Genomic DNA, 25,117 nt, shown 5'->3' with positions numbered 1-25,117 from the left:
GTATTGTTGTGATCATTATGTATTGTGAACTGCTTTGTCAACATGGTTAATTCTTTGACAGCCATGCCAGTAAAGCAGCTTTCAATTTAACTGCAAATTACACAAGCTGAAAGAGAGACAACATGAAAGAGATAAACAGATGTAAAGAGAGTGTGAGAGAGAGGCAGAGGCAGAGGCTGCTGTTCCACTCTCTAATCTACTGTACATACATAGTGATGTACTCTGATTGCACAAACAGTCAATAGGTACCATTAGGAAGAGCAATGAGAGGGAGACCAAGCGTTTCCTACCCAGTTAAACCCCTATTAGTGGGCACTGTAGTCACTTTTCAACCGTTTGAACTGACCGGCGCCGGAAACATCCACTGCAACTGAGAGGAATGTCTTCACCGGAGTAATTGAGATTCAACCTGTTTGTCCCAGTTGGTTCACTTCTCTATGCACAGGAAGTAAAACAAAAATCAAAATTTAAAGCTGCACTGATCATTTTTTTTATGTTAACAATGGAAAATATTACCATGTGCAATGTGAAAGGTGTTTTGTTAAAGCTCTCATAAAATTCCTGTTTGAAGCTGCTTTCAGCAAAAAAAGCTCAGGTAAATCCAGTCTGCACCAAACTGCAGTCAGTTAGTTGGGTGTACAGTCATTAGGTGTAACTGCTGAGGTTATTTTGTGTTAACTCTAAGGCAACTCCCTGCTAATGTGTTCACATTATCAACTTTTATCAACTATTGAAATATAAATTACATATATTTTCTCAGTAAGGAGCTTGCATATTATTTTGATTTTAAGATACTATAAAATACTGTATGTTTGAGTGTGGTAAGATTGTGATGTTTTTCTACATTACATACAATGAAATACATTAAAACCCAAATCACAATTTTTCTTCGATGTTAATCTATTAAGGAAATACCTTAGTTTCATAGAAAAAGTGATGAATATGTTCAAAAACATTATGGTCCAGTTTTTGTTCCTATGAACTGAAGACATTCTACTTTTCTGGAGATAATAAAAAAACACAGCCAAGGCAATTTCCTTTTAGGAACTTCTCTATGAATATGGACTAAACCTTGGCAAAAATCACAGCAAAATTCCTGCAAACTGCATTGAGCACAGTCATATTATTTTCATACCTCTAAAGAACACAGCATGGTGGTCTAATACAGTCTGAGGCCTGAGCAATTGTCCTCTTGGACCACAGCTTCTGCAGCATCCTGCAGGGCGTCCTGCATGCCTAACAGCGCATCATGACTATGATCAGCATCTAGAGGGGATCCTCCGGGGCGACGTAAGCGGCACTTAGGGAAATGACGGTGGTTAGGATGAAGAACATGCACGTTTGGGCCTGGGAGAGGCAGTGGGAGTTGTGTGCATAATTTGTGTGTTTGTGTCTGCAGGTGTGCCGGACAGTAGGAGCTCCGTTGTTTTCAGGTGTGTGTTATTATTAGGGAAGGGAGAGATCCTAGTAGGGGTGAGGACCATGGCTGTGGCTAATGCATATGTTCATGTGTGTGTTGTCAGTATGCAAGAATGTGTGCGCCGTGTGTGTAACGTAGTGGTCTCTGAGGCCCTGTAAGGAAGCAGGTATCCAGCTCTTGTGAATCATCCTCATAAATTCCCCAGAAAACTTGGACTAAGCCCCCTATGGAAATTACACTGGAATTATTAGCACACACAAACAAACACACACATACTCTCCTCCTTTACTTATGCCTCATTAGCACTAATATTCGCTCACATAGGTGAATTTACGGCCGGGCATGTGTACAGACAGCTAATCAGCAACAGACCACAAAGGGGCCTGTGTGGTTACAAGATAAAGAAAAGCATCAGACCATATGTACACACACACACACACACACACACACACACACACACACACACACACACACACACACACACACACCTGTAGCTTGCAGATAAGCACTATAGCCTCTGATAATAGAAACAACAGGTTCTGATTTACTACTTTGGATAACTGCAACAAAATGCCTGATTACGCTCCCTTCTCAGTGTGTGCGTGTTTGCGTGTGTGTGTAGGTGTGCGTTACAGTGGTGGGCAGTTGATTTGTGTGGCATCTCTGATGAAAGCAATCTGTCACTGGGTGTCTACACTTGTGTCACCCGGTATCATGTACGGCTGCGTCTGCACGTTATTGTGAGCGCGGCGTGTAAAGGTTGCGTGGTAGATTTATGGCTGTCTCCCATGGCGAAACATCCAGCACGGTTCTTCCTGTAACGTCTGACAATGGACGGTGGATTAACGGTCCTCTTTCAGCCTTCCTCCTGTCTCTTCCTCTCCCTCCCTCTCTCTTTCTCTGCCTCACTGTTCCTCTCCGCTTGTTAAAATCTGGCTCCTAATTAGTGCCTGTGGAGCCTGGTGATATACTATCTGCTATCTTTCTTACACATGCTGAAGAAAAGGGGACATTTATTTTAGGGCTCTTTGGTCTTTCTCTTTTCTCCTCGGTGTCGCCTGGACGGCGTCTGATTCCTTATCTGCTCTGCTCCCTCTCTCACTGTCCTTTTGTTCTCCATTTAGCACTTTTGCTCTTTTCTCTTCCTGCTTGTCTGTTGCTATGTCAAATTAGTTCACGTTCAGATTAGCACAGTGTCACAAAAACGCGGTCTTTCTCATTCATTTCAATTAGACCATCGTGTTGGATCCCATCGCAGAGGACTCAGCCAAAGAAGCGCAGGGTCGTCCAGCAACATCTTCTTCGCCTGACTCAACTTTTGCAGCATCATCCAGTAAAGACCTGAACTGGTAAAACACATCCTGACTCTGACTTGTTGATCAAGGTCTATTTTTTTAGGTATTTTCAGTGTACAGCTGAAATACAACATTGTATCTAATCTGATATCAAATGTCACCCAATGTCACCCCAACCCACACCACTGAATAAAAGTTAGTCATTCCTGAAAACTACCAAATGGGAGCAGCATAAATGTTACGGGATGAAACATCAGTCTCTAGCACTAGCAGGAATAATGTCACTCGCAGCGTTTCCAATGCAGTTTTGTGCAAAATAGAAGCGATTTCTTTTTTTTTAAAAGTCAAGAAAACACAATTGCAAATGGTCTGTGTTTCCACTGAGTGCTGTTCTGCGAATAAAGCCGGGTTCTCTCCTCTCGCCATTTCATCCCAATTAAACAGAGAGACCTAATTTCAGCATCTGCTAAGTGCCTGGGCGGGGATTTCGATTGCATTCACCGTAGTAGCCGTTGCAGCTGGTGCACGTAATGACAGAAAGGCAGACCCCTTATATCTGGCGGAGACCATATATCAGGGACATTTGGGAGATAATAGTGTGCAGTGTTTTTGGATGTCATGTGACTTAAATGCAAAAAAGATGTTTCTATTTCACTGTTGCAAAAATTGCACTGTTGCAAAAAGTTTTTCAAGAGTCAGAATATTGTGTTTCTCAAACTGTCGTGCCAGTAAAGCACCTTTGAACACACTGGAATCACAGCGGCCGACATGAACCACAAGTCCTTAAAGAGCTCTGAACAATCCACAGCTTCATGACAGCTGACCGCCGGCTGGTAGACCCTGGGTGAAATGGTCGAAAGCTCTGGAACAAGCAAGTGGCCTTTGGAGTAATCTCACTGTTCTCACATATTTTGGTAAAATGCTTCACTCTTTTCCATATTGTAGGTTTCAGCTTTGTGTTTTTGCATCTGCCTCTCCGTTCGCCCTGCTCTTCTCCCTCTTTCTCCCCCCGTCTGCCTCTCTCTCTTAGTGCTGAGGCCATAGATCTCTCTAACAGGCACTATCTGCAGCCCTAAGCCCTAATGAGGCATCATAAGGCGAACAGTTTGCAGCAGCGCCGCACTCCTCTTTTATTTGCCAAACCATATCTCTCTCCCCCCCCCCCCCCCCCCCCCCGACTGCCCTCTCCTCGTCTCTCAATTGCTCTATCAGTCTGCCCTGCTCACCATATCTCTCCCTCTCTGTCTCTTTCCTCCCCTCGCTCACTCCATCTCTTCCCTTTCTCTCTCTCTGCTCCTGCTCTTCCCACCATTGTGTTTTATCTCCCTTCTCATTCACCCGTTGAGCTCCCTCTCCCCTTCTCCTCCCGTTCTGGTGGTTTGAATCATATCTGGCCGTCTACATATGCTAAAGCCTGTGTAATTACAGCAGCTCTTAAATAAAGACACGCTCCTAAAGCTGTCGGCTGGAATCACAGCCAAACAAGGCAGGAGGGGCCTCGCAGCAGCAACAAAGCTGTCATAGATAGCTATGGATTTATCACCGACAACGATGAGGGGAGAGGGAGGGAGGGGGGGAAATATATTTCACATATTGTCTGAGACACAGTGGAAGGTAAATCCACCTACTCTAAAGTTTAATCATGTTTTCAATGGGAAGAAAAATGTGAGAAAACCAAATGGGATGGGGAGGACAGAGCAAGAAGAGAGAGAGCGAGGATGGCAGACAATCAGTGTGAGAGAAAAACTAACACTGTGGCGTATCCACTCAGCTGACAGTTTATTAGCAACATCTAGCTAAAACAAACACAGCCTAATACAACAGGCCCTTCATGGAGGTTTTAATGATCAGTTTTTATTGCAAGTGTTTCAGAACGGTGCTGATTCGACTGTATGACGAGTTAGCAGGATGTAGTTTGTGCTGTTGAAATTTAGCCTCACTGATGGTGTGGATGAAATAATAGAAGCACCTGCTCATATAATGCAAAACAACAACAGCACCACGAACTACATCCTCAAATGGGCGGTTTACTCCTGGATGGTATTTTATACTCAAGAGTTGTGCATCATTTCATTCAATGGCGCATTTTATTGAAGAGGAAACAAGCTTTTTATTCAAAAGATGTATTTTTTTACCATCAGTTCCTGTCTCCTAACTGTCTGACAGCCACAACTTTTTTTCTGGAGCAGTTTACACTGACAGTGGATGGTTAAAAGTGGAAGGTGCGACACAGCTACAGTAGCATCTTGCAGCTTTCCATTCCTTCAGAGGACAGCACCACTAATCACAGCGATTCCAATGAAATCAATTTGATTTTTCTGCAGAATTTCATCATTTTAAACACCTTAAAAAAACTTGATCTGCCTCTAATAAACCATACAAACCATGTTGAGCAAAAACAGCTCTGTTTTTCAATGTAGTTCTGTGTGAAGATCTCAAATATGAATTGAGAGAACCCAAGTGAGAATCAGAAGAATATATGGTGATAAAATATTGCTCAGTTGACCCCATTTCTTGGCAACACTGTCTGAAAACACCACATGTATTATCAATCTCAAACCCTCATGACAGCTCTTTAAAACAACAGTGTCAGAAAGTCTCCACTCTGTAAAACAATTTCCCGCCTGCCAAACAAAGACGTCTATTCAGGCCTCACGCGTCTCCCTGACCATAAACTCCTCCTGTCTGTCAAAGTGGAACAATAATCCACGCGTCTGTGCTTCTAGGGATGAGTTCAGTCTGTCTGTCCTTGAACCTGGACTGACGACACCTCAATGAGAGATCCATGTGATGTCTGTTCTCCTGTACCTCCTTTATTTTGAAAAGACCCCTTCTCTTCCTCCTTTTCTTCTTCTATTTGCGTCACCACTTTTTTCCTTTTTCTTCTCTGACTTTGATAACAGTGTTGTCATCCTTCGTCAACACCGTTATCATCATCCTCATCCCCACCTACTGCCCACGTTTCCCTCGGCCTCAGCTCCTCCACCCAGCCTTTCTACCCTTAACCCACCTCCTCTCATCTTCCTCCCTCTCTGCATCCTCCCACTCCCTCGCCTCCTCCTCCACCCCCCCCCCCCCGTTCCATTCCTCCCTCTCTCTCTCTTTCTGTCTTGACTTCTGTAATTCATCAGTGCGAGCAGCAGCACAGATTGATCAGCCTCTAAAGGCAGTGCTGTGCGTGCTGCTGATGTAGCAGTAACCTCCACTGAATAGTGAGCAGTGTGCGTGCACGTACGTGTGTGTGTGTGTGTGTGTGTGTGTGTGTGTGTGTGTGTGTGTGTGTGTGTGAGACCGGCACTGGGGGAAAGTGGAGGGGACATTTTTTAAAATGTATTAATCGTTGTGGTAACAGGGGATGAGAGTGGTTGAGACAGGCCCATCTTTTGAGAGAGCGACCATATGTGACACACACACACACACACACACACACACACACACACACACACACGCCTACACACAGACACACACACACACACACAGCCGCATTCTAATATCCCAAGGGTTCAGCCCAAGTGCTTTACACCCTTGTATCAGCCAACACACACACACACACACACAGACAGATACCTAAGATGCACTCCTCACTACACACACAAACACACACACACATATACACACACCACCTATGGGGAAATACAAGGCAATTTATCACTAATCACTAGACTCCCTAACTTTGTATTCATCTGGATTTCCTATGATTAATAGCTTTCCACAGCAAACTTTATCTCTCTGAAAAATGCATTTGAGTGTGTGTGTGTGTGTGTTTGTGTGTGAGTGTGTGTGTGCCTGTGTGTATTTGGAAATAAGAGCTCCTAAGTATAAGCAGACATAAACCAGTGTTTAATTGTTTGGGGAGAAAATGTTGGATTAGCCACAAGATTACTCCTTCTATTGCACCTTTCTCTGTCTTTTCTCTCCCTCTTTCACTTCTTTTCTCTCTTTTACTCTTTTGTGTTCTGCACTCCATCCGACAGGATATGGGATGCAAAGGAGGGGGGGGTGTTCAGGAAAGAAAGGAAGAAAGGAAGGAGATAGTGAAGGAGGTCTTTAGTGGTTTTCAGCCCTTTTCTTTTCTTTTATCCATTTTCTTTTGCAACATGAATTGAATGTATATGAGCTATTGATGCAGAAATAAAGCTAAATGGCTGCTTAAACAAATATCTTAACCTCCAACAAAGGACTGAAATTATGTTTTTAAAGGAAACTATTTATTGTCCATCAAGCTTGCAGCCTCAAAAATACTGAGGGAAATCTTGCGTAATATTAAGAAGATTCAAATTCTGTTCTGTCCCACCAAGCCGTTAAAAGATCAGTGAGAGGGGCTGCGATGATTTCAAATCTTTTTATTAACTCGTCCCACTTTGGTTTTTGATGGTAGACTGTGTGTGGTCGAGCTTTCTGCAAGACTAGAGAGGAGGAGGAGGAGGAGGAGGGAAGAGGAGATGAGACCAAAGCAGGAGGAGGAGGAAGGGATGAAGGCAAGAGAGGAGAGAGGAAGCAGAGGAGCTGGCGAGTGGAGGAGAGAGGTGACAAGGCGTCGGGGACAGACAGAGGCATGAATAATTTATCAACACTTCTGATGGACAGATTAGGGGAAAAAATGAAGAGAGATGGAGCGAGAGAGCGAGAGAGAGAGAAGGGGGGAGGAGGGAGGGAGAGGAAGCGAGATTGAAAGCAGAGGAAGGGGAGGAATAAAATGACAAACAGAAAGAGAAAGAGAAGAAGAAAGCAAGTGAAGGGTGGAGGGGCCACACACTGGAGCTCTTTGATCCTAACAAACCCCTCTCACCCTGACACCACCATGCCATCTGTGGCCCACACTGTGTGTGTCTGTGTGTGTGAGAGGGAGACAGAGGAGACAGTGACAAAGGAACATGGAGATAGAGGGAAACAGAATCTGACAAGGTGTGCATATTGTGCTTTTTGATCTTCGTTTGTTTTGAATTTTAGTCTCTCAAATCCTCAAATTTTAACACTTTGTTCACCTAAAAGAATTAATTTCCTCAACATTTAACTCGGGAGTTAAGTGTTAGTGTAAGTGGAAGACAGTGTCACGTCTCCTTGGTATGCATCTGTAATCATAATGTGATGGTATTTGGTGAAATGTAGATACACAAAAAAGAGAAAAACAAAGAAAAATATGAAACATGCCAATTTTGATTTGCTGCTGCTCAGTAATTTAGAGGAAATCATCCTAATAATTGCTATAAGAACACATTTTTTTGAAATGTCATAATAGAAATTAATAGAAATTAAAGAACTATATACTGCGTGTCAAACTATCATGAAGCTTGTATTCTATCAACACTCATCAAATCACCAGAAATCCCATGATGCCACCTGGCACAGAGGCCACACAACAACCACATCACGCTGCAGAACACTGCGCATGTCGCGCACAATGTTACCAGTGTTTAAGGCATCATGAGGAAATAAAGCTAACAGCACAGTCTGTGTGTCCTGCCCCTTTTAATCTACAGGATTGTGAGGGTTAAAAAAAAAGTCCTTGGTTCATTCGTCAACCCTCTGTTGAAATGCCACCATTAGCATTCTGACCACTTATTGATGTGCGTGCCACCTCTCTGTGTATTGATGGGAATTATGAGCACAGTGACGGCGGGACAGAGGTGGTCAACGAGCCCTCAGGTGCTACACTGCATTAATTACTTACACATGCACACGCACAAACAGACGACACACATGCTGCCTGTCTCTTAGTGTTTTATCTGTCTGGCTATGAGACAATCGGCACATCATCATCATCATCATCATCATCATCATCATCATCCTCCACGTGAAGTCTGTCACTGTTCTTCACCTGCTTTGACTTTCACATGTTCTTTTTGTCCTCTCTCGTTTTCTCTTCCTCTTACTGCGACGGCCCGTCGGTGCACCTGCCTTTCATCATTGCAGCCGCCACTTTTCAGCTTATACCACTGACCGTGTGTGTGTGTGTGTGTGTGTGTGTGTGTGTGTTGGCAGGAGCGGGGTCAGCATGTGGCCTGTCGACATTATGCTGCAGCCGCTGTAGACAGCAACCCCACCATGTAGGAGTCTTTACCCCCCCCCCCCCCCCCCCCAAAACACACACACACACACACACACACACACACACATACACACAAACTGCTATGACCGGTTGCCCCCAGCGACCAGCCATTACCGGAGACCTCGCACTGTGCTGCCTGTGCCATGTCACAAGACATGTGACCTGATGGTGAGCACGCACGCACACACACACACACACACACAGAGACACACACACACACAGAGAGACACACACACACACGTGCAGTGAGCTTCTCTGACATTGATGCAAAGTCAGTGTAATTTCTTTTGTGAAACATTTTTCCTTCTGTTATTTGTACTAACTGTAACTGAACGATTGGCCTGTCTTCTAGACAAAAACCAAAGGAGACAATCTTCATCCTGTTTTCTAGCTTTTAGTCACAACACAACCACGTCCCTGTAAATCCACAGCTCTGTGAATTTGCTCTGTTAGCGCTCACCTGCCTTACAGATTATTTTATGTACAAAATAAAGACTTTTTTCTGTTTGTACTTTGTTTAAATGTATGTCAGTATCACTGTCCTATAATGGACCAGCCCATGAGCTCCCTTCACTCTCCACAGCCTTCAGCTAACACCATCTTCAGTATGGCTTGGGGGGGTTGAGTTTAATCTTCCCACCGCTGGCCTTGAGGTCCGGACCCAGTCTTTGCGCGACACTGCTCTGACAATTATGTGAAAGTACACACAGCGTCCCTAACAGTCTGCATGGCCCCGACTGGCGACGTCCCACAGGTCATTAGGCTTCTTCTTGGAAAACAAAGCAGAGCTAACAAGTGCACAGCGAGCTTTAATATGGTGTTAGTGCGAAGATGAGAGAGAGGCTTGTCTCTGCGGCCGACTCGGTTTGTGTTTGTTCACCCACTGATGCTTTTTTTTTTCTTTTTTTTTCTTCCAGAACCAAAACTGAGTGTGTAACAGACAGGAAACAGAGCAAGACAGATAAAAACCCTAAAGAAGAGCAAACTAGGTCAGGCTGTGTTTTCAGACGTGTGGTTTTACTTGTTGAAATAATCTGTATCTTCCACTTTAGTGTCTGTGTCTCATATGAATTATTAAAAACTGCCTCATCGATTATACAATCAAATATTTTATTTTATTTAACAACGCTGCAGGAACGAGGCTCTCTGCTTATGAAGGAAGCAAGGAGGAAAGATCAGGCTGTGTTAAGCACACACACACACACACACACCCTCCCCTGTTGGGTGTAGAGGAGAATCAATATGTCTTTGAATGAGGGTCAGAAGGGTTGTCTGCCCAGGGAGAGCTGACAGATTTGCTCTCTTTTGCTCTGCTAAGCCCCTGCCTGCTTCTAACACCCCCTGACACACACATACAGATGGAGCCACACACACATACACACACACACACACACACACACAAACATGTAGATGGAGAGACATACTCACATATACAAACACACACACACACACACACACACACACACAAAGATGTGACGCTTCTCCAGGAGGGCAGGATTCCGAACATTTTGCCGCAGGGATGTGATATTAGACATTCCACATCGAAATGAACCCCGCTGCGTCCACCGCTGAGTGTGTGTGTGTCCGTATATGTGAGTGTATGTGTGTGTGTGTGTGTGTGTGTGTGTGTGTGTGTGTGTGTGTGTGGAAGCCAGGTTTGGACAACAGAACACGATCTGCCTACATCCTTGGCAAGTGTCGTAACTCAGGGTGGGACACACAAAGCAAAGAGGAAAGAATGAAATGCATGAGGTTAAAAATGGACACATGCAATTAAACTCACAAACACACACACACACACACACACACACGCACGCACCAGATTAACCCCCTGCTCCTGACTTTCTCATCTCATTGTGGCAAACTACTGCAACTATCTTCACCACCTGACATCAAATGGCCACAGCTTACACAATACACACACACCAACGCAACACACACACACCAACGCAACACACACGCCAAGCAGAGATAGAAGAAACCAATTAGGAAATTTGGCCACAAATGGGTAGATGTGTTTCAATGACTTCCCATCCTTCCACTGATTAAAAAAATATGTATGTGTGTGTATATGTGTGTGTGTGTGTGTGTCTGTGTGTACACGCGTGCATACATCCTGTGCAGTTAACATACTACAGCAGCAATTAGTAATCACTCATGGAGCTAATGACATCAATCAATGAGCTTTTAAAACCAGCCATTTGATAATTACAACCATCAATGGTCACCCATGGATGTAGCGCTGCGCTCTCTAGTACTACGTTCCGCTCTGTGTGTGTGTGTGTATCTATTACTACGCCTCCTTTAACATCTCAAAAAAAAGTATTTACTGTACAAGACTATTTTCTCCTTGATCAGCATGTTGGGATTCACCAGAAATATTTCTTTGAGGATCCAGCACATTTTAGACAAGGGAAAAATAATAATAAGTGAGAAGAGCCTGTGCAGACTGCCAGTTTAAATATTACAGAAAAGACGTACGGGAGCTTTTGAAGTTTTAAACTGATGTTTAGGAGACTAATTGTGTTCCGGTGACAAAACAAATCCAGGAGTCTTTGGTAAAATCTCCTCACACAGTTTCCTCTGTCTGAAGCTTTTAATCAGGTGTAAAGAGAGAATGAAAACAGAGATAATTCATCAACATGCTGAAACAGTTCTGGTTACTATCACATCACCGTGTGGGACAACAGCAGGCACGAAAGCAGAAATTCTGAAGCGAAACAACAGAGGGAGAGATGGATGTGTCCGTTTTTCTTAGTTTTTTACCCACTTCTCACTTCTTTTGTCAGATTTGAGATTTTATTCAGAATTGATGAAGCCGCTGTCTCCACTCTGCACAACAGCTGAGGTGACTCTTCTTTTAGTCAATTCAGGAAGTGGCTTTCAGTGGAACTTCTTGTCACCAACTCTGAACTGCAGATGCAATTCACATTTTGTACTCAAGTCACTTATATAGTATATGTTATTTTGCTTTTTATAATCTATACTCAAAAGTAATGGAAACATCACAATGTAATGCTTTTGTTTTGTTATGTTTTCAAGCTTTGCTGCTTTTATACCCCAGTTGTGGGTGCATGAGCATTTGCAGCTGTATTTCATATCATCAAGTGCATTTCCTGTTTTTGTCTACAGACGAAAACATGAATCGCAGCCAGTATTAGTTGATACTGAAGAACAATAGTTCACTTTGAAAAGACGCATCCTGTGCGTCTGCAAAATAAAATCCACACGTCTCTGCAGCTGCTGCCTCCAATATCAGGTCGGAGGTTTTTTTGCGACCTTGACCCTAAAATCAGTTTCACCCAGTGCGAATGAAGTGTCCAGCAACTCCAGCATCTGAATATGAGCTAACCTGCACATCATATAGGTGCACAGCTCTGTGTGTGTGTCTACTGATGCATGTGTGTGTGTGTGTGTGTGTGTGTGTGTGTGTGTGGTGCAGATGCACAATTACCAGGCAGGCGCGAATCGATAGGTGCCTGCTGACAGATGGATTAGCACGGTAAACAGATGATACACACACCGCTAAATTATTCATCCGCTCAACAGTGGGCTGGGTTTCCACACACACCCGGTGACGGGGGAGAAGAAGAGAGAGGTGGGGGTGGATAAAGGAAAGGATGGAGGGGGGGTGTGACTAAGGAGAATGAGGATGAAGAGCCTGAAGAGGTAACTTGAATTTTTTTTTTTTTTACAGAGGTCCATTAAATGAATCATTCTTCCTTCATTTTCATCATGTGACCTGATACAAAGGTCATCACCTGAGCTCACACCTGTGGTTTTATGAGTGTGCTGCCTGTACCTGAGAGGAATAAAAACACCAGCGGACAGACCGACTCCTGTGTCCCTCTAATGCCTCTTAGATATGCAGAGGCACCACAGGGTCAACGTGAAGTGGCTTGTGAGATACCGAACACACACACATGCACAAACATCACCACACTCATCTTTTCTTTATCCACGTCTTTTTTCTGAAGTGCAGGCAAATCCGTGATCATCGACTGTTTATGCCTTTAACAAAGCCCACGGCGTGAATGCAATTTCACACACACAAACACACACACACACACACACAGCAGGAGTATGGGGAATATCATGGATAAACCCGATCATGCCTCAGGAGAGATGTGCACCATTATGTTTTCAGCTGAAGCACCTTTACTGCAGATATGCAGGGAACTTTTCTTAGAGAGGACACCCCCTTTTAAAGCAGATGGCCTTCTGATGGGGAGCAGTTTAGAGGGGCTGTCATGATACTGTTAGAATGGGAATTAGCATCCGTGTGGGGGATTTTCGAAACAGATTTCTGCAGAATTTCCTATGAAAAGTGGAGGAAAGTAGTTCACGCTGAGAGGAAATGATGGTAATAAAACAGGAAACAGGCTTCTATGAGACCTTTAAGTCTCTGCAGCTTCCACAGTGCACTCCCAATATTGAGTAGTATAGATTCTGGTGCATGCAAATCTACAGAGCATGCACACACACACACACGTGCACACACACTCTGGCATGCATAGAAAACACCCATTATTGATTTCTTTCACCTTTCTGAGGGACTTTTGCAGCAGATGCTCAGCTTCGCTTGGCCTGGGATTGCTCAAACTTTTAAAACCCAAGGAGGAAGAAATCAAATGTGATGGCAGGATGATAGGTGACTTTATCACTAACCGCAACTTTCTACTTCAAAAAAAGGGAAATAAATACTTCATGGTTAAATAATAACATCTGAAAAAAAAATCCTCCTTCCTTTTTAAAAGATGCCTTTCACTTCCTAAAAAGCTACAGGTGCAAGTGGTTTAGTCATTTTGCCACGTCAAAAAATAAGGTGTGTGTCCGTGTGTGTGTGTCCGTGTGTGTGTGTGTGCCTGTCCAGCTCTGTGAAGCGACAGTGCATTACAAACAGCTAACGATCAGTAACCAACAACAGCCCCCCCCCCCCACATACACAAACTGTTCACATGCATCATGGCCACCATCAGCAGGAACCAATCAGATTTGATGAATAATTCAATATTAAAGAAGGTGTGACCAAGACGGGGAGGCGGGAAGGGGGGAAGGGGGGGACCCCTCTGCCAAGCAAGTGGACTCTTTTTGGAAATGGGCCTGCTGTTTGTGTATGTGTGTGTGAAAGTGAGAAAAGCAAGGGGGGAGTGTGTGTGTGTGTGTGTGTGTGTGTGTGTGTCTCTGTGTGTGTGTGTGTGTGTGTGTGTGTGTGTGGGGGGGGAGGGGGGGGGGGGGGGGGGGGGGTTGTCACACTAGACTGCATCCACAAACTGGCTGCAGATTAGATTACTGAGGAGAGGAGAGGAGGGGGGTAAGGAGAGGAGAGGAAAGGAGGAGATGAGGACAGAATGGAGGAGGGAGGGGGAAGAGAAGAAGAAGGATAGAGAAAGAGAGCTGGGAGAAGAGAGAGAAGAAGAATCTTTTAACACATCTGCATTAGGAGGCGTCTGGATTCTGGAGCACATCTCTGCTCCTGCCTAACACACAGGGACTCTTAACGTCTGCTCCAACATCACTCTCCACACTGTTTTCAGGAAGTGTTGATTTTCAGGCGACGATGACGAGAAGATGAACATATGTTTGGTAGTTTGATTTCTGCTTGTAAAAACGTGCTCACAGGGCATGGTCAGATATTGAAAAGATCCCCTTTTCTCTGTCTGCAGAAAACTGAATTTATGAAACTATGGACCCAGTGGATCAAATGTGTGAGGCCCATAAGGGCAGATATTGTAGAAGGATTGACTGACTGACCCTGTCATGTTATTTTACGCTGACCTCATTGTTTATTTTATTTAGTTTTATTCTATTTTTTTCTCAATCCCCCTCAGACATCATTTCCATTGTTCTTGTGTGCACACTGCACCTCTCCCAGAGTGAACAAAGATTTGACAAACTGTGGACGGTGGGGTAAAGTAAGAGAACACAACAGTGCTGTCCACCATTGTCACAGTAATTGTAATTATACTTATATCAGTAGCAGCATTACAGTTATCATTATTGTTGTTGCTGTTACTGCTGCCATTATTATTGCAATTATTGCATGGTGGTTTTTCCCCTGCAGTCTCTCTTGCTCTCTCTCTCTCTCTCTCTTTCTTTCCTGCTCACTCTCTCTCTCTCTCTCTCCCTCTCTCGAGGCAGATGGCCGCCCACCCAGAGTACGGTTCTGCTCGGTTCTGCCTCTTAAAAGGATGTTTTTCCTTGCCTCTGTTCGCAAGTGCCTGCTCTTGGTGGGAATTGTTGGGTCTCTGTAAATAATACTATAAGGAAAGTGCTATTTGAAAAGTGCTTTGAGATAACTTCTGTTGTAAACTGGCGCTGTATGAATAAAATTGAATTGTCTTGAATACAAAAGTGTTTCTCTTGGAGGAGGATAAATATGTTGGGGCTGTTTGTTTTATTTTTTTGTTTTTTTTTTTGCAATGCCATTCACTTATTTCACCACAGCTAGGAACTTTTACGAGCACTTACAGATGGTTCAGGTTCACTATATTTAAGTTTTCTGCAAAAAAAATCAATGAGCTTTTGTGCTGCAAAGAAATCCTGCATCTTTCCTGAACAAGTTAACTCAACTGTCAACTGTTACCCAATGTAAAACACAGAGAAGTTCAGGGCTGAGGCAGTGCATGACCTTATGTGAGCTTGTGTGTGTGTGTGTGTGTGTGTGTGTGTGTGTGTGTGTGTGTGTGTGTGTGTGTGTGTGTGTACAGATATTAAAAGCTAAATGTGTGCTGTGTTGCCAGGTGTGCTGCAGTTGTATGAGGCTCAGTGGAGTTTTAACGCAGGGTTTTTATTGGCCGAAGCTGACATCACCAAGGGAACGAAGTGGAATTCTGGAGCTCGGGACGTTACGGACCTGGCTCTGTGTGTGTGTGCGTGTGAGCGAGTGAGAGAGAGAGAGAGACTGCGTCAGTGTGTGCTACAGAAATGCTCATTTTCCACTTCAAAGCAGCCTGTTTAGAGAATTCCCAGGATGCAAAGTGACATCCTGTCTTTACAATGATCAACTTGAGTTTTACAAGTTTCCACTGTTTCTAAAAAATTCCCAAATCTAATACAACTGCAGTGGGACTGAGGGGAGTGCGGTGTTATGTCACAGCATTAGCAGGTGTGTGGTGAAAACAAGATGAAATGACTTTCGAGGCAGAGGAATATTTTGCAGGATGCCACAGAGGGAATCCTCTCATCTCATCCACTCTCCTTCCTTCATTTGGCTCATACCAGCTCCAGTGGCTCATTTGTGTAACCTACTCCACCACACAAACACAAACACAAACACACACACACACACACACACACACACACACACACACACAGTGATCTGTGTCCAAATGGAGTGGCTGGGCCGACAAAAGGCTCGACAGGAAGCGACTAATCCTTGATCTGCGCAGCATCGCAACAATGGCCACAAGATTCACACCAAGTGACACACACACACACACACACACACACACACAATCGCATAAGCACACACACTTACACACATACACGGAGACAATTGCTGCTTGCTTCCAGTTACCACCCAGAGAGAGCGAAAGGGAGGGGAAAGGAATGGCTTGAAAAACAGATGGAAAGAAAATGTTTCCTAAATCCATCGACTATTTCATTAAAATATGCAAATTAAAATGTTTGTAATAGCAAAAGGCAAAAGTTTAGTACCTGAAACGCACAATAAATAGACACCATCAGCTGTCATTAGGCAGTATGTGCACAGTATGGATGGATCAGATATGTGGAGGATGGTATTGACTGGGAAAGACACACACACACACACACACACACACAGACGCTCCTCACCCTGGGGGAGCTACCAGAAGGGCAGAGGGGCACACACTTGGGGGTAAACAAAGCCACCACACGCAAGACAGTCTCCGATATGTGTGTGTGTGTGTTTGTGTGTGTGTGTGTGTGTGGCACAGAGAGGAGACTGACAGGGAGGCAACGTGAGAGGGACAAGCCTTTTAACATCTGGCTAAGCACTGACAGGAAGACACACGCACGCGCACGCACACACACACACACACACACACACACACACACACACACACACACACACACGGGCAGGCAGGCAGGCGAGTCCCAGTCCTAATTATTAGAACACTCTTACTTAACTTAACCCTGCCACTAGACCGTGACAGGCAGAGATGGAGGTGGTGGGGAAGGGAGAGTGGGAGAGGAGAGGGGGGTGGGGGGGTGAGGGAGGGTATATTTTTGTGAGGACAAGGAGAAGGATGAGCGTTGCTATCTCCTTGGCTGGTTGTTTAACTCCTTACGTGCCACGGCAGGGACAGAAATGCAGGGAAATTATGGGGAAATTAATAATAATAATAATAATAATAATAATAATAATAATAATAATAATAATAATAATAATAATAATAATAATAATAATAATAATAAAAAACACAAAATATCTGGATGCTACCTAAAATGTTTGATTGACAGGTGTCAGTCTGTGCAGAAATCACCATGATATAATGTCGGCTTCGCACCAAAGATGGAGACAAAACTCAAAACAAAATCCGCTCGTCATCCATCAACATCAGAATCAGTCTCATCCATCCTCTCCTTGTGAGAACTCTATTTTTTCCTCCTCGTTTATTTTCTCTGCTGCAACTTTCATTTGTTTCTCTTTCTTTTTAGCTCTCCACAGTTTGTTGCTACTCTGCCCCTGAGAGAAACAACACACATGACATTTGCTCGGCGCACAGGGGGAAGAAAAAAAAAGAAAAAAGATAAAGATAAACAAAGAAAGGAGGCAACACCAAAAAAAGAACAGAAGAAAGGCGGAGGAGGCTGTGTGTTTTAACAGCTGTGGCTGATGCACTCGATTAAACATTAAAACTGTTATATGTTGATGGGAATAAGAGAAGAACGAGACATAATAAGCTGCAGTCAGAGGATGGACATTGTGCATCAGTGTTATTTAACTGAAACGTCCTGCAGCCCGCTCGGTTATTATCTACCTGTCTGAAGAATTCCTCTGCTTTTATTTCAGTCAGGCAGATGGGATCTGCATTTCAGCTCAACATCTCACCGTCCTCCCTCTTTCCTTTCCTCCTTCCTTCCCACATTGCTTTTTTTTCCTTATTGCTTTTATCCCTTCTTTTATCTCTTCCCCCCCTTCCTCCTCCTCCTTCCTCATACGTTCCTTCCCCTCGCTCCGAGCTAAAAGAATTTGTGTTTTCTTTCTTTTCCTGCCAGAGACTCCTGCTTCTTTTTTTTTCAATTGTACATTTGTCTTCTAAATGACTTCTTGGCCGTATAATTTTTTTTGCATTTACTGTAATGGTAAGTAAAAATGTACAAGAAAGAAAGAAAGTATTCAGGGTCAGGTTCAGAGTAAATCTCTCAGCCTTGTAAATGTGCAGAGCACAGAGAATGTAAACAAACTTACTACAGAATGTACACAGACTACAGCTGTCACACACTCATATGGGGAGATGCACACACACACACACACACACACACACACACACACACACAAACCTCAACATTGACACGTCGCACAAAAGACATCAAATCCCTTCTGCAAACAAACAAAAGTGCACGACGAGGGCGGATTGTTTCACTTGTCAGCATTCCCATTAATTCCAATCACACATCCCATAATTCCATGCTCTCTTTTACTGTAAAACCCCCTCCTTTGTATCCCTTCACTCTTCTGCTAAAACCTCACAGTGTGAATACAGTAAATGGTAATAGCTTTTACAATAATATGACATGCATAGTCCTCTTAAGGCATGATGGGGCCTTTATGCTCAGGTTTAGCGGCTGACAGGTTAGCGGGTTTAGTTAACAGCCGACGTGCCTGCCAGTGCGGTGCGGGGATTTGGGAGGGCTTAGCACAGAGTAGGCCACTGTTGCCTGGAGAGGAGCGCGGTGAGCGCCACAGAACACCGTGCAGGGAAGTTAGCAATTTTTCAAGTTGTTTAATATCCTTTTTTTTTTTTTAAAGCAAAGAAGGAAGGATCACCTTCACATTTGGGATTAACCTGTGTGACAGGTGATTGGATTGGGATCAGATAATGGATGAAGGCAAGACAGATGTAAGAGCAGTAGTGTTGAGGATCTGCATCACATTTAAGATCTGATCACTTCAATTCATCTGAAGTTTATATTGTAGGATTTTTTTTATTTGCCAGCTGGAACATATAGAGAAGTGTGTAATTCCCTATGCCACACAAGCATTGAACACAAGATGACTGCACCAGTGAACACTCGTTACTTTATTATTATTTTTAAAAGATTTGCTCTCTAGTATTTAGAACATATCTGCTGCTGCCTGCTTTTAATGGTGTGTTGTGTTATGTATTTTTACTGTACACTGGGCAAAGCCACAGACAGATTTCCACTGAGGTGGACAATAAAATTAATCAATCAGTCGATCAATCAATCAATTGCATGGGGAGTACATATTAAAATTAGCATTACACAGATCTATCACAATCTCATTTTACTTTTTGAGAGAGTCAAAGATCAAAGATCGCCTGCCACCTGCCAGTTGCATGTTTCCATGGTGACAACATCGTGAAATACTGGTGTTTATATTTAGAAGATGCAAATAAGATTTGACAGGTTTTAGAAAATCATCATGACTGTATGCAGGCCAGTGAGTTTTCTTTGAGGCCGTGGGGAGTTGAAACACAGATGTGATCAGTATACAATAAGGTGTTAATGCCTTCATCTGCAGCCCTTTGTGATCTGGTCACTCAAAATAACTTCAGAATTCAAATCATGAAAACTAACCCATTCATTCAAGAAGACCATAAAATGCTATTGAGAGCAGAAAAAGCAAGTAACAGACCCCTAAGTTAACATGATTTTGTCAAATCACCAGAAGTGATTGAAGATGACTCCACAGAATTGTTACATTATAAATGTATCAGAAGTTATTCACTAACAATCAGACAGCTCAGACGGTGACACATTTACACATGAATGGGATTATTGAGATGTTCCAAAATAAGGAAGAAGCAAAAACGATGTGTTTCCTGCTCTGAGCAGTAGGTTATTATTAGTCCTGTGTAATTACTTTAGTGTGGTGATACCAGCGTTTTAATGACAGCTGCAGATTGTGTCCATGTAAATAATATCAACACAGATAAGATACATATTTAATGACACACAGTGGTTCAAAGTTCAGACTAAAATCTACAATGTCATGCTGCTCTGAACGCACCCTGAAGAATGAAGTCCCGCAGCCTGTGGAATGAGTTCTGTGAACCTATGAGATTTAATCTGCTGGCTGTAATTATTTGTATGTTATTTTATAAAAGAATCCGTGATGACACTGTGTGATCCCGAGCATCATAAACCTCTTCTCACTGCAAGACTGTCGAGAGGCTGCTACTGGAAAGTGTGAAGCAGCACAGAGGCTGCTAGTTAGCTAATGTGTGTGTGAAGCAGCGAGAGCACTGTCCTCACGGGATTGTACCAAAGTGTTGTTTGTTCTTTACGCCTCCACTGGACAGCCAAAACCAGTGAAGGAGAACCCATAATTCTTTTCTGTAAGCAGTGCCTCTGCGCATCCAATTGCATTAGAAGCCTATGGTAGAGATGGAGGCTACTTGTGCCAAGATTTAACCTGATTAGATACAGATTCAGCCGTTCCAAAAGACAGCACAGGAGCCCTGCACCCATCTCCCTTTCTATTTCTGGCTTCAGTCTTAGTGCTCATGAATCTGCAGTGATAAGGTGGCACATATGGCGGTGACATACTCAGGACTCAACTACCATAGGGTACTTTGCCAAGATCTGTGCCGTGGTGCTGCTGTAAACAAAAGAAGTTAAAATACACATGATTTTAAGTTCTAATGTCTCTAAAATGATATGCTTCCTGCAGCAGTGTCTTTCTTTCTCTCGTCTCTTTGTTCTCACCTCATCCCTCTCTCAGTTTGTGTGCTCTTTGATATCTCTCTCCTCTTTTCTTATTCCCCCCAGCCAGCCACCGGGTGTCATTTTCCCAATTTCATCCCTCTCTTTCTCGCCCTCTCTGTCTCTCCTGCGGTGGTCTTTTTATCGGATCAGTCTCAGGTCGTCGCCTCTGTCTCTCATGTGTTCCATCAAGGATGCATCCCTCCAACACACACACACACACACACACACACACACACACACACACACACACATAAGCTCAGAGATGAAGGAGGGTTCAGAGAAGGAAGAGTGAAGTAAAGACAAAAAAAGGAGAGCTATAATAAACTTAAGAGAGGAGAGAGTGAATCGTTAATAATACAGAAAGAGAGAGACACTATGAGCACGTCTCTGTGTCTGTGTTTCCTAATTTGTCACCGAGATCCGATGCAGCTTGTTGACTTGTGTAGGAGATGTCGGTGCTCATGCTGAGAGCTGTTTGTGTGTCTGGAGGAGTGTTTGTGCATGCTTGTGTGTTTGCGTGTTGGAGCTCTTACAACTCCTCTCCCACCTCCCTTTTTATTACACACACACACACACACACACACACACACACACACACACACACACACACAACATTGGCTGCCAGGGTTTTGGGTATGTGGGTAAATCTTTTGGCAACAGGGCTGCCAGCGTAGAGCTATGATGAATGCTGATGGCAAAGAGCATGGCTGGTCTCTGAACCAGTCATTCACACACACACACACACACACACAAACACACACACACAAATACTAATCAGATTCCCAGTGCGTGAGGGCCAAATGGCATCCTTCAACTGGTGAATGTTAATGTGACCAGCGGAGCTTGTGGGCTTGTGAAACAAGGATGGGGGGAGCCAGTAGAGATGATGACAAGAGAACATAGATGGGATCGTTTATTGGTGTGTGTAGTGCCAGTGTGTGAATATTTGCAGCCTTTTACTAAACTGCAGCAAGTTGTATTTTGGTTTTAATTTGAGAGCTCAGAATTAGATTTTGGTGTGTGCATGTTTTTATGTGTCTTGCAGTATGTTTCTTGTTTGCAGGTTTGATTATCAGAGCTGTGGAGAGTAGTCCTAAAATATGGTGGTGTGTATATATATGGTGTTATAACAGTTTTGCTAAAATGTGGGATGAGTATTTGCAGTGTAACTTTGTGAAATTCCTGCACACAACAGTCCAAATGCAAAGCACAAAGTGGATGCAAGACTATTATATTACAAATTGTGTTTTTATATGTGTGTCAAAATTGTATCGTTGACTTCGCATCAACATTTCTAATAAATTGAAGTGAAAAATGGCCATTTGAACATTGGATGTGGTGTGTGGTCATAGTACTTCACCAAAATATCCAAAATAACATCTTATTTTAGTTTCATGAGCATATCGAGGTTGTCTTTGCGCTGGAGGAGACTTTCAGAACAATAATGTTTAAACCTGTGTGGTTTGAGTGTAAATGTATTTGTTGATGTGAGCACATTATGCAATAAGGGCCAATAATTTGTCTTAATATACCTTTCAAGCTAATTTTATATACAGATAGGTGACAAATATATGTGAAAGAAAAACCCCATATAAAGTTTCATATTAAGGTTGTATACAACAAGCCTCCAGAACAGCTTCAGAGCTCCTTGTCTCAACTCTACTGGGGGGATGATCTGGTGACTGTCAAGACAATAACATGTATTTCACATCATGGTCCCTGAACAGTTCTGTTTCCATTCATTTATCAAGGTTTTTCCATATGGTTTGTCACGCCATCTGTATGCACAGTTCAATGTGGTTGTAGTTTGTGGTTGTAGTGCAAAATAAATTGTTACTTACAGCGCTCGATGCGGTCCTCAGGGCTGGAGGAAGTCTCTCGATCAGACAGGAGGCCTGACACAGCGAATATCTTTTTCCCGCTGTCCTCTACGGCTTTCAGGGCGCTGCTTGGTGAGCCTCCAGGAGGGATCTGACCACCTCCAAAGTCATATTCTTTCCCCTCTGCATCAGAGTACCGCAGGTGGGGTGAAGCCTCTGCATCCAGGCAGCCTTTGAGACGCTTGGCTGGGGTAAAAGCAGATTGATACCCTCCTGGTGCCCCATCCCGATCTTCCGGAGGTGAGGCAAAAGGCCTGAAGGCGCCGACGCCACTGTGGTTTAGCATGCTGATTGGCGAGCAGTCCAGGTTAGGTGGGGCAAACTGATGATGGAGGTGGAGGAGGGATGGAGGGAAGTCCCTGTTGGGGAATCCTGGTGGGACTGCACCTTGGCGGTGGTACATTGATGCAAAAGTGTATGAACCATTGTTAAATGGCAAATGAACATCTTTCTCAACAGAAACTGGGACGCCAAATGGACGCGGCTGCTGGCAGGGAATGGAGGCATCGCGAGAAGCTTCAGCGGTGGAGGCCAGGACCATTAGTGCTGGGGAGGCCAAGGGATTGGGCAGGTAGGAGGAGCTCTCCATTTTGAAGGCTGCCCTGTGGAGGTCCATGTCTGGACAGAAGAAAGAGGTCGCAAGGATTTTAGAAGGAAGAGGAGGAAATGATTCCTCCTCAGTGAGAGCGGAGACAATGTCCAAGACCCTAGGAAAGGGTCTGAGGAAGTAAGGGAATCTGGTTTGGAGAATTAGATAAGGGAGTTTGGAAGGGACTCAGAAAAGAGCCATTCATAGGAAATAAGCGTATTCTTGAAGAAATTAATTTATGTCCGCCAATGTCAGGTCAGGTTAGATTGTATTCAGTTCATTTCTCTTCAGTGGAACTAAAGAGTGTTAATCTGTCTCCAGTGAAATTCACTTTGCTGATCATTCCATGCAGGGTAAGTGCCACTGGGTTTGTCCAGTCCTTTACTGCCTTCACGGGTTCTTATTAATAAATACAATGAATTTTCAAGATTAAGTTTAGCCTCCTGTGTACAAAGTGGTAAAAGCCTCCCGTTTGGAGAGTTTGTTGGAGGTCTTGTGGAAGCCAAAGGGTCCTGGGTTGGTGGACATCAAAGCCGGTTCATCATCTTCATGTGGTCTCGACACTGAGGGGACATAAAACACAAGTATTAGACTTCAATTCAGTTTCACAGCTCTATGATTTTGCTTAGGATTCTTCATGTCAATAATGTCCTACAAGAGCAAGAGAAACAACTTGCACTCAGAATGTGTTCTTGCCCTCAACTAGTTGTTGTTATGCAAGTCGCAAGTCCAGCTGTCTCACCTGTTCGACCAAGTTAACCAGACAGTGCAATGTAACCTCTAAACTGAACCCATTTAGGCTGGTAATGAAAGGTGAAGATAATTACACATCATATATTTAGTAGACTTCAGGTCAGACAAGATCTGCACTTTGACAAATACGTTGACATTTGAGACAGCCTTGAATCCTTGGCCTACAAAAGTGCTTAAAATCAACTCTTTTTAATATTCATGGTACAAATTCAAATCCCTTTCACAATTATCTTAGACATCCTCATTTTTGTTTGTCAAGAGAGATGTCTTGTCTTCAATCTGTATGTAGTAGAAAGGAGGGGAGCTGAGTGGGAAAATTTTTAATAAAGGAAGCCAAGACTTGAAGTCAAAGCCTTGAGGGACAGAGTGTTCTTAGTCAGACACTGTTGTTGAAGCCACGGATTCTAAAACTCTTGGGAAAAAGTGTCACTGTTGATCAAATCCTGTAAATCCCTGTCCTTTGACAAAAAGCCAAGAACTATTTCCAACCCCAAACTTCTCCCACTTTCCCCTCCCCTTTCTCTTCTGCTCTCTTCAAAAAAAAACTTCTCCAAACTGTTTCCACATCACATCTTTCCAGTCCGATCTCTACAACCCTCCACGTCTCATCTCTTTCCAAATGTCCCCTCCTTGTCCTCCACCCTCCTAATCTGTCCATCTCCTCCCTCCTCTTCCTCTTCTCTCCATCCTCATCTCCTCTTCTGATCTTCCTAGCGCTATCTCTCTTCCCTCTCTCTCCCATCTCAGATCTCGGTCTAAGCCGCTTATTTCTACCATCTCCCAGGATCTTATTGGACCAGAACCACTTGTCTTAAGATAAGGACACACACACATCCACACTTCACCCAAAACCACACATCTGATAAGAGGCTATGTGGCTCAATGTTCAGTTCGACACCCGAGTAGGTGGGGCGAACACTCTCCATACTCTTGCAGGCTATGCTACCCTCTCTCCTATCACTCTATCTAACCACTTTTAATTCCCCCAATTTTACTATCTGTCCTTTCTCTTTACATCTTCCCTGTCAATCTCTTCTCCTCTCATCCCTCCATCTCTCCCTCCCTTCCCCATCTCTGCCTCCCTCTTCTCCCTTGGGTGATTCAGTTGGGTGATATCATATCAGACCTCTCCATCTGCCATCCACGAGCCAGAGGAAATCTGACTGAGTGAATAAATTAGCCGTACTTGACCCCGCGAACCCCCAGCATCCGTGGCAACAGACTAGAATCTTCCCTCCTGGGGATTAGATC

General features: G+C 43.7%; 1 protein-coding gene across 8 annotated transcripts in view; it reads right to left on the bottom strand.

Annotated features, from left to right (window-relative positions):
- The window catches only part of rnf220a (ring finger protein 220a), a 310,863-nt gene that overhangs the window by 142,779 nt on the left and 142,967 nt on the right, over window positions 1–25,117 (bottom strand). For all 8 annotated transcript variants that reach the window (XR_011692828.1, XM_071490481.1, XM_071490478.1 and 5 more), the window contains one exon: window positions 22,486–23,676. Coding sequence is in view for 7 of the 8 variants with exons in the window: in XM_071490481.1 (XP_071346582.1) it covers window positions 22,486–23,140 (655 nt within the window). In the remaining variant the exon portion in view is untranslated. The remainder of the gene's footprint in view (window positions 1–22,485; window positions 23,677–25,117) is intronic.

Source organism: Trachinotus anak, unplaced genomic scaffold (genome assembly GCF_046630095.1).
Source record: "Trachinotus anak isolate AG129_WGS33_773 ecotype Australia unplaced genomic scaffold, CSIRO_AGI_Tana_v1 ptg000012l, whole genome shotgun sequence".
In the NCBI taxonomy this organism is placed as follows: Eukaryota; Metazoa; Chordata; class Actinopteri; order Carangiformes; family Carangidae; genus Trachinotus; species Trachinotus anak.
The sequence above is the reverse complement of the archived record's forward strand: the minus strand, read 5'-3'. Positions and strand labels throughout refer to the sequence as shown.